Source organism: Oncorhynchus masou, unplaced genomic scaffold (genome assembly GCF_036934945.1).
Source record: "Oncorhynchus masou masou isolate Uvic2021 unplaced genomic scaffold, UVic_Omas_1.1 unplaced_scaffold_1940, whole genome shotgun sequence".
Taxonomy (NCBI): Eukaryota; Metazoa; Chordata; class Actinopteri; order Salmoniformes; family Salmonidae; genus Oncorhynchus; species Oncorhynchus masou.
Window position 1 is genome coordinate 30,001 of NW_027008435.1, and position 8,927 is coordinate 38,927.

General features: G+C 48.5%; 1 protein-coding gene across 1 annotated transcript in view; it reads right to left on the reverse strand.

Moving 5' to 3' along the window:
- Window positions 1–8,927, reverse strand: part of LOC135532608 (phospholysine phosphohistidine inorganic pyrophosphate phosphatase-like) — a 16,150-nt gene that overhangs the window by 1,067 nt on the left and 6,156 nt on the right. The window contains exons 2-5 of the mRNA XM_064960082.1: window positions 8,672–8,735; window positions 7,867–7,959; window positions 7,265–7,356; window positions 1–247 (exon numbers count right to left, since the gene is read on the reverse strand). The exon at window positions 1–247 is cut by the window's left edge and continues 1,067 nt beyond it. Coding sequence (XP_064816154.1) covers window positions 151–247; window positions 7,265–7,356; window positions 7,867–7,959; window positions 8,672–8,735 — 346 coding nt within the window. The 3' untranslated portion in view covers window positions 1–150. The remainder of the gene's footprint in view (window positions 248–7,264; window positions 7,357–7,866; window positions 7,960–8,671; window positions 8,736–8,927) is intronic.

Consider the following 8,927-nt stretch of genomic DNA (forward strand, 5'->3'; position numbering starts at 1 on the left):
CAACAAGGCTCTAGCTCCTCTAAGACTGTTCTTCTATCTCTCCATGGCTCTCTATGTTAGTGGGTTACTCCCTGTGGTCAGATCGTATGAGAGTAAATCACTGTGTGTGGTGTATTGTGGTGGTGAAGGTGGTTCTTCCTTGTCCTCTCCTCACTGGCCCCGGAGCTTCAGGATGGTTTCCACAGCCTCCGCCAGGTTGTCCACATAGCCATCAGCTGTTACTGTGGGGTGCTTCTCATCACTGGGCCTACAGAGAGAAGAGACAGAGAGAGAGAGAGAGAGAGAGAGAGAGACAGAGAGAGACAGAGAGAGAGAGAGAGAGAGAGAGAGAGAGAGAGAGAGAGAGAGAGACTGAATGCAGTGTTGTGCCAGCATTGAATATTGAGGAGGCCATACATGCCTTGTGTTAACTGTCAACTGTCAACAAATCAAATGTTATGTCACATGCGCAGAATACAACAGGTGTAGACCTTACAGTGAAAGAGCTTACTGTACAAGCCCTTAACCAACAACGCTTTAAGAAGTTAAGAAAAATGTATTAAGTAAAAAAATAAAAGTAACAAATAATTAAAGATCCGCAGTAAAATAACAATAGTTATGTGTGGAGGCTATATACAGGGGGTACCGGTACAGAGTCAATGTGGAGGCTATATACAGGGGGTACCGGTACAGAGTCAATGTGGAGGCTATATACAGGGGGTACCGGTACAGAGTCAATGTGGAGGCTATATACAGGGGGCACCGGTACAGAGTCAATGTGGAGGCTATATACAGGGGGCACCGGTACAGAGTCAATGTGGAGGCTATATACAGGGGGCACCGGTACAGAGTCAATGTGGAGGCTATATACAGGGGGCACCGGTACAGAGTCAATGTGGAGGCTATATACAGGGGGCACCGGTACAGAGTCAATGTGGAGGCTATATACAGGGGGTACCGGTACAGAGTCAATGTGGAGGCTATATACAGGGGGTACCGGTACAGAGTCAATGTGGAGGCAATATACAAGGGGTTACCGGTACAGAGTCAATGTGGAGGCTATATACAGGGGGTACCGGTACAGAGTCAATGTGGAGGCTATATACAGGGGATACTGGTACAGAGTCAATGTGGAGGCTATATACAGGGGGTACCAGTACAGAGTCAATGTGGAGGCTATATACAGGGGGTACCGGTACAGAGTCAAAGTGGAGGCTATATACAGGGGGTACCGGTACAGAGTCAATGTGGAGGCTATATACAGGGGGTACCGGTACAGAGTCAACCACATATCACAGTAGTTAGTATATTCAGATAGCTAGGTGGGACAACCACTGGGAATGGGACTGAATGATGAAGATACTAACTACTGTGATATGTGGTTGTCCCTCCTAGCTATCTGAATATACTAACTACTGTGATATGTGGTTGTCTCACCTAGCTATCTGAATATACTAACTACTGTGATATGTGGTTGTCCCTCCTAGCTATCTGAATATACTAACTACTGTGATATGTGGTTGTCTCACCTAGCTATCTGAATATACTAACTACTGTGATATGTGGTTGTCCCTCCTAGCTATCTGAATATACTAACTACTGTGATATGTGGTTGTCCCACCTAGCTCTCTGAATATACTAACTACTGTGATATGTGGTTGTCTCACCTAGCTATCTGAATATAATAACTACTGTGATATGTGGTTGTCCCACCTAGCTATCTGAATATACTAACTACTGTGATATGTGGTTGTCTCACCTAGCTATCTGAATATACTAACTACTGTGATATGTGGTTGTCCCACCTAGCTATCTGAATATACTAACTACTGTGATATGTGGTTGTCTCACCTAGCTATCTGAATATACTAACTACTGTGATATGTGGTTGTCTCACCTAGCTATCTGAATATACTAACTACTGTGATATGTGGTTGTCCCACCTAGCTATCTGAATATACTAACTACTGTGATATGTGGTTGTCCCACTTAGCTATCTGAATATACTAACTACTGTGATATGTGGTTGTCCCACCTAGCTATCTGAATATACTAACTACTGTGATATGTGGTTGTCCCACTTAGCTATCTGAATATACTAACTACTGTGATATGTGGTTGTCTCACCTTGCTCTCTGAGAAAAAAAGCGTGTTTTTTTTTATTTATTTTTTCATCCGTTTATAATCTTATGACCATAAACATGGCCTTTAGATCCTAATCGGCTTTGGTATCACGATTCCATAACCCCAAAGGAGGACGAGGAGAAGGTCATAAACAGGGTCCTTACTATCACATCTGGCTGGAGACATCAATAAGTGCCTTTCATCTCCCTCTGTGTTCTCCCTCAGTAGGGTACAATACAGGCATTTGAAGCAGGCAGCCATATTGGAAGGTCTGGTTAACAGATTTAGGGGGTTATAGCAGCCATATTGGAAGGTCTGGTTAACAGATTTAGGGTGTTATAGCAGCCATATTGGAAGGTCTGGTTAACAAATTTAGGGGGTTATAGCAGCCATATTGGAAGGTCTGGTTAACAGATTTAGGATGTTATAGCAGCCATATTGGAAGGTCTGGTTAACAGATTTAGGATGTTATAGCAGCCATATTGGAAGGCCTGGTGGGAACTACACAGGAGTCCTGAGACAAGAGCATTGACAGAGCAGCGCCTGCTTGACTTGGTCTCGTCCCAAATGACACCCTATCCCCTACATAGTGCACTACTACTTTTGAACTACGAAAGGTAACAGGGTTCCATTTGGACCGTAACCTTGGAGACAGCCAGCTGTGTTTTCCCACATCTCGCTGTGGTTTATGGCTGTTCCCTGCTCTCCACAGAGTTTACGGGGTCATGCGAGGCTAAACGAGGCTAAATCTCACGTCTCACACTCACAATGTGAAAGAAGCAGACAGTGTTTGTGTGAGGCTGAACAACCACCTGCACATCAGTTACATGACACACACACACACACACACACGGCCCCCTTTGGCTCAGATCAGTGCCAATTTGTCACCGTGTGTGTTTTTGTGTGTGTGTGTATGTATGTATATACACACATACCTGTTCAAAAGTTTGGGGTCACTTAGAAATTACCTTGTTTTTGAAAGAAAAGCAATTTTTTTTGTCCATTAAAATAACATCAAATTGATCAGAAATACAGTGTAGACATTGTTAATGTTGTAAATGACTATTGTAGCTGGAAACGGCAGATGTTTAATGGAATATCTACATAGACGTACAGAGGCCCATTATCAGCAACCATCACTCCTGTGTTCCAATGGCATGTTGTGTTAGCTAATCCAAGTTTATAATTTTAAAAGGCTAATTGATCATTAGAAAACACTTTTGCAATTATGTTAGCACAGCTGAAAACTGTTGTTCTGATTATAGAAGCAATAAAAATGGTCTTCTTTAGACTAGTTGAGTATCTGGAGCATCAGCATTTGTGGGTTCGATTACAGGCTCAAAATGGCCCAAAACAAATACCTTTGTTCTGAAACTCGTCAGTCTATTCTTGTTCTGAGAAATGAAGGCTGTTCCATGTGAGAAATTGCCAAGAATCTGAAGATCTCGTACAACGCTGTGTACTACTCCCTTCACAGAATACCTCAAACTGACTAACGGAAAGAGGAGTGGGAGGCCCCGGTGCACAACTGAGCAAGAGGACAGGTACATTAGACTGTCCGGGGGTCCTGTGTAGTGTGGCTGACTGTCCTGGGGTCCTGTGTAGTGTGGCTGACTGTCCGGGGGTCCTGTGTAGTGTGGCTGACTGTCCCGGGGTCCTGTGTAGTGTGGCTGACTGTCCTGTGTAGTGTGGCTGACTGTCCCGGGGTCCTGTGTTGTGTGGCTGACTGTCCTGGGGTCCTGTGTAGTGTGGCTGACTGTCCTGGGATCCTGTGTAGTGTGGCTGACTGTCCTGGGATCCTGTGTAGTGTGGCTGACTGTCCGGGGGTCCTGTGTAGTGTGGCTGACTGTCCTGGGGTCCTGTGTAGTGTGGCTGACTGTCCTGGGGTCCTGTGTAGTGTGGCTGACTGTCCTGTGTAGTGTGGCTGACTGTCCTGTGTAGTGTGGCTGACTGTCCTGTGTAGTGTGGCTGACTGTCCTGGGGTCCTGTGTAGTGTGGCTGACTGTCCGGGGGTCCTGTGTAGTGTGGCTGACTGTCCTGGGGTCCTGTGTAGTGTGGCTGACTGTCCTGGGGTCCTGTGTAGTGTGGCTGACTGTCCTGTGTAGTGTGGCTGACTGTCCTGTGTAGTGTGGCTGACTGTCCGGGGGTCCTGTGTAGTGTGGCTGACTGTCCTGGGGTCCTGTGTAGTGTGGCTGACTGTCCTGTGTTGTGTGGCTGACTGTCCTGGGGTCCTGTGTAGTGTGGCTGACTGTCCTGGGGTCCTGTGTAGTGTGGCTGACTGTCCTGTGTAGTGTGGCTGACTGTCCCGGGGTCCTGTGTAGTGTGGCTGACTGTCCTGGGGTCCTGTGTAGTGTGGCTGACTGTCCTGGGGTCCTGTGTAGTGTGGCTGACTGTCCTGTGTAGTGTGGCTGACTGTCCTGGGGTCCTGTGTAGTGTGGCTGACTGTCCTGGGGTCCTGTGTAGTGTGGCTGACTGTCCGGGGGTCCTGTGTAGTGTGGCTGACTGTCCTGGGGTCCTGTGTAGTGTGGCTGACTGTCCTGGGGTCCTGTGTAGTGTGGCTGACTGTCCTGTGTAGTGTGGCTGACTGTCCGGGGGTCCTGTGTAGTGTGGCTGACTGTCCTGGGGTCCTGTGTAGTGTGGCTGACTGTCCTGTGTAGTGTGGCTGACTGTCCTGGGGTCCTGTGTAGTGTGGCTGACTGTCCTGGGGTCCTGCGTAGTGTGGCTGACTGTCCTGTGTAGTGTGGCTGACTGTCCTGGGGTCCTGCGTTGTGTGGCTGACTGTCCGGGGGTCCTGTGTAGTGTGGCTGACTGTCCTGGGGTCCTGTGTAGTGTGGCTGACTGTCCTGTGTAGTGTGGCTGACTGTCCTGTGTAGTGTGGCTGACTGTCCGGGGGTCCTGTGTAGTGTGGCTGACTGTCCTGGGGTCCTGTGTAGTGTGGCTGACTGTCCTGTGTAGTGTGGCTGACTGTCCTGGGGTCCTGTGTAGTGTGGCTGACTGTCCGGGGGTCCTGCGTAGTGTGGCTGACTGTCCGGGGGTCCTGTGTAGTGTGGCTGACTGTCCGGGGGTCCTGTGTAGTGTGGCTGACTGTCCTGTGTAGTGTGGCTGACTGTCCTGGGGTCCTGTGTAGTGTGGCTGACTGTCCTGGGGTCCTGTGTAGTGTGGCTGACTGTCCTGGGGTCCGGTGTAGTGTGGCTGACTGTCCTGGGGTCCTGTGTAGTGTGGCTGACTGTCCTGGGGTCCTGTGTAGTGTGGCTGACTGTCCTGGGGTCCTGTGTAGTGTGGCTGACTGTCCTGGGGTCCTGTGTAGTGTGGCTGACTGTCCTGTGTAGTGTGGCTGACTGTCCTGGGGTCCTGTGTAGTGTGGCTGACTGTCCTGGTGTCCTGTGTAGTGTGGCTGACTGTCCTGGTGTCCTGTGTAGTGTGGCTGACTGTCCTGGGGTCCTGTGTAGTGTGGCTGACTGTCCTGGTGTCCTGTGTAGTGTGGCTGACTGTCCTGGGGTCCTGTGTAGTGTGACTGACTGTCCTGGGGTCCTGTGTAGTGTGGCTGACTGTCCTGTGTAGTGTGGCTGACTGTCCTGGGGTCCTGTGTAGTGTGGCTGACTGTCCTGGGGTCCTGTGTAGTGTGGCTGACTGTCCCGGGTTCCTGTGTAGTGTGGCTGACTGTCCTGGGGTCCTGTGTAGTGTGGCTGACTGTCCTGGGGTCCTGTGTAGTGTGGCTGACTGTCCCGGGTTCCTGTGTAGTGTGGCTGACTGTCCTGGGGTCCTGTGTAGTGTGGCTGACTGTCCTGGGGTCCTGTGTAGTGTGGCTGACTGTCCTGTGTAGTGTGGCTGACTGTCCTGTGTAGTGTGGCTGACTGTCCTGTGTAGTGTGGCTGACTGTCCTGTGTAGTGTGGCTGACTGTCCTGTGTAGTGTGGCTGACTGTCCTGTGTAGTGTGGCTGACTGTCCTGTGTAGTGTGGCTGACTGTCCTGTGTAGTGTGGCTGACTGTCCTGTGTAGTGTGGCTGACTGTCCTGTGTTGTGTGGCTGACTGTCCTGGGGTCCTGTGTAGTGTGGCTGACTGTCCTGGGGTCCTGTGTAGTGTGGCTGACTGTCCTGGGGTCCTGTGTAGTGTGGCTGACTGTCCTGGGGTCCTGTGTAGTGTGGCTGACTGTCCTGGGGTCCTGTGTAGTGTGGCTGACTGTCCTGGGGTCCTGTGTAGTGTGGCTGACTGTCCTGGGGTCCTGTGTAGTGTGGCTGACTGTCCTGGGGTCCTGTGTAGTGTGGCTGACTGTCCTGGGGTCCTGTGTAGTGTGGCTGACTGTCCTGTGTAGTGTGGCTGACTGTCCTGGGGTCCTGTGTAGTGTGGCTGACTGTCCTGTGTAGTGTGGCTGACTGTCCTGGGGTCCTGTGTAGTGTGGCTGACTGTCCTGGGGTCCTGTGTAGTGTGGCTGACTGTCCTGTGTAGTGTGGCTGACTGTCCTGGGGTCCTGTGTAGTGTGGCTGACTGTCCTGGGGTCCTGTGTAGTGTGGCTGACTGTCCTGTGGTCCTGTGTAGTGTGGCTGACTGTCCTGTGTAGTGTGGCTGACTGTCCTGTGTAGTGTGGCTGACTGTCCTGGGGTCCTGTGTTGTACAGTACCAGTGAAAAGTTTGGACACACCTACTCAAGGGTTTTCTTAATTTTTTAAAACTATTTTCTACATTTTCTTCATAGAATAATAGTGAAGACATCACAACTATGAAATAACACATATGGAATCATGTAGTAACCAAAAAAGTGATAAAACAAATCAAAATATATTTTATATTCTTCAAAGTAGCCAACATGTTATTTCATAGTTTTGATGTCTTCACTATTCAGACTACAGACTAATACAGAGAGTATGGATGGGATTGTGGCAGAGCTGCATTTAACATTTGGATAACGAAGATATTTTCAGCATATTCTTAATGAAATAACCAAAACTCTAAATGGTCAGTTTCACAGACACAGAGTAAGCCTTGGACCAAAAAGTTCTCAATTCGGGACTCTCCATCGAAAATAGTATTTTCCGGCCTTGGATTTAGATGTTGTGTTAGACCGCCCCCTTGTGGTCGCTGATGGGACAGTTGGTTTCTGCCTGCATTCATCTCAACGATGCGAAGCCAAACATACGGACGTCAACATACACAAACACCTACCTGTATTTTCCTGTCCTCACTTGGACACCCTTCATTCCACAGTGTTGGGCCCCGCCCACATCATTCGCCAGATCATCACCAATCATCAGAGTCTGAGAGAGAGACAGAGACAGAGAGAAAGGAAGGCGAGAGAGAGAGAGAGAGAGGAGAGAGAGAGAGAGAGAGGAGAGAGAGAGAGAGAGAGAGAGAGAGAGAGAGAGAGAGAGAGAGAGAGAGAGAGGAGAGAGGGGAGAGAGGGGAGAGGAGAGAGGAGAGAGAGGAGAGAGAGAGAAAGGAAGGCGAGAGAGAGAGGAGAGAGAGAGAAAGGAAGGTGAGAGAGAGGAGAGGGGTGAGAGCGAGAGCGAGGAGGAGAGAGAGAGGAGAGAAGAGAGGAGAGGAGAGAGACAAAAAGGAGAAAGGAGAGAGACAGAAAGGAGAGAAAAAGGAGAGAAACAGAAAGAGAGCAGGAGGAGAGAGAGACAAAGGAGAAAGGAGAGAGACAAACGGGAGAAAGGAGAGAAACAGAAAGGAGAGTAAAAGGAGAGAAACAGAAAGAGAGCAGGAGGGTGGCTCAGAATCCTGTGTAACTGAATGTGTGCGCTGGATTTAGTTTTTAAACCTACCTGGTGTGACTGAATCCCCATGTCGTCTAGAACCTTCTGAAAGAACATGGGGTCTGGTTTCCCAATGACCTCAGCTTCTACATCACAGGCATACTGATGGAGAGAAACACAACGACCTCAGCTTCTACATCACTGGCATACTGATGGAGAGAAACACAACGACCTCAGCTTCTACATCACTGGCATACTGATGGAGAGAAACACAACGACCTCAGCTTCTACATCACTGGCATACTGATGGAGAGAAACACAACGACCTCAGCTTCTACATCACTGGCATACTGATGGAGAGAAACACAACGACCTCAGCTTCTACATCACTGGCATACTGATGGAGAGAAACACAACGACCTCAGCTTCTACATCACTGGCATACTGATGGAGAGAAACACAACGACCTCAGCTTCCACATCACTGGCATACTGATGGAGAGAAACACAACGACCTCAGCTTCTACATCACAGGCATACTGATGGAGAGAAACACAACGACCTCAGCTTCCACATCACTGGCATACTGATGGAGAGAAACACAACGACCGTTGACAAACACAAGTTCCCACAAAGGGGAGATAAACATGCTTTGACTTTAAAAAAAGAAAATGTTTTTATAAGGAAGTGAGGTTGACTTTTTTTTTAAAATATATATAAATATTTTTTTATTTATTTTATACACTCATCTGTTACTGTCACATTTTCTAATATCTTTTCATTTTTGTTTTGAATGTTAATAATTGTAAAATGCAAAAATAATATATATATATTTTTAAACTCACCTACTGTGTGTGTAGCGTAATATCACCCACCTCCAATGCCTTCATGTAAACCCCAACATCCAGGTTCAGGCCTTCATCCTCTTTGTAGTACTTCCTGTAAAGAGCACACAGTGGACCTCAGGGTTAAAGTAGAGGTCACTTCCTGTAAAGATCACACAGTGGACCTCAGGGTTAAAGTAGAGGTCACTTCCTATAAAGATCACACAGTGGACCTCAGGGTTAAAGTAGAGCTGTAGGTCACTTCCTATAAAGATCACACAGTGGACCTCAGGGTTAAAGTAGAGGT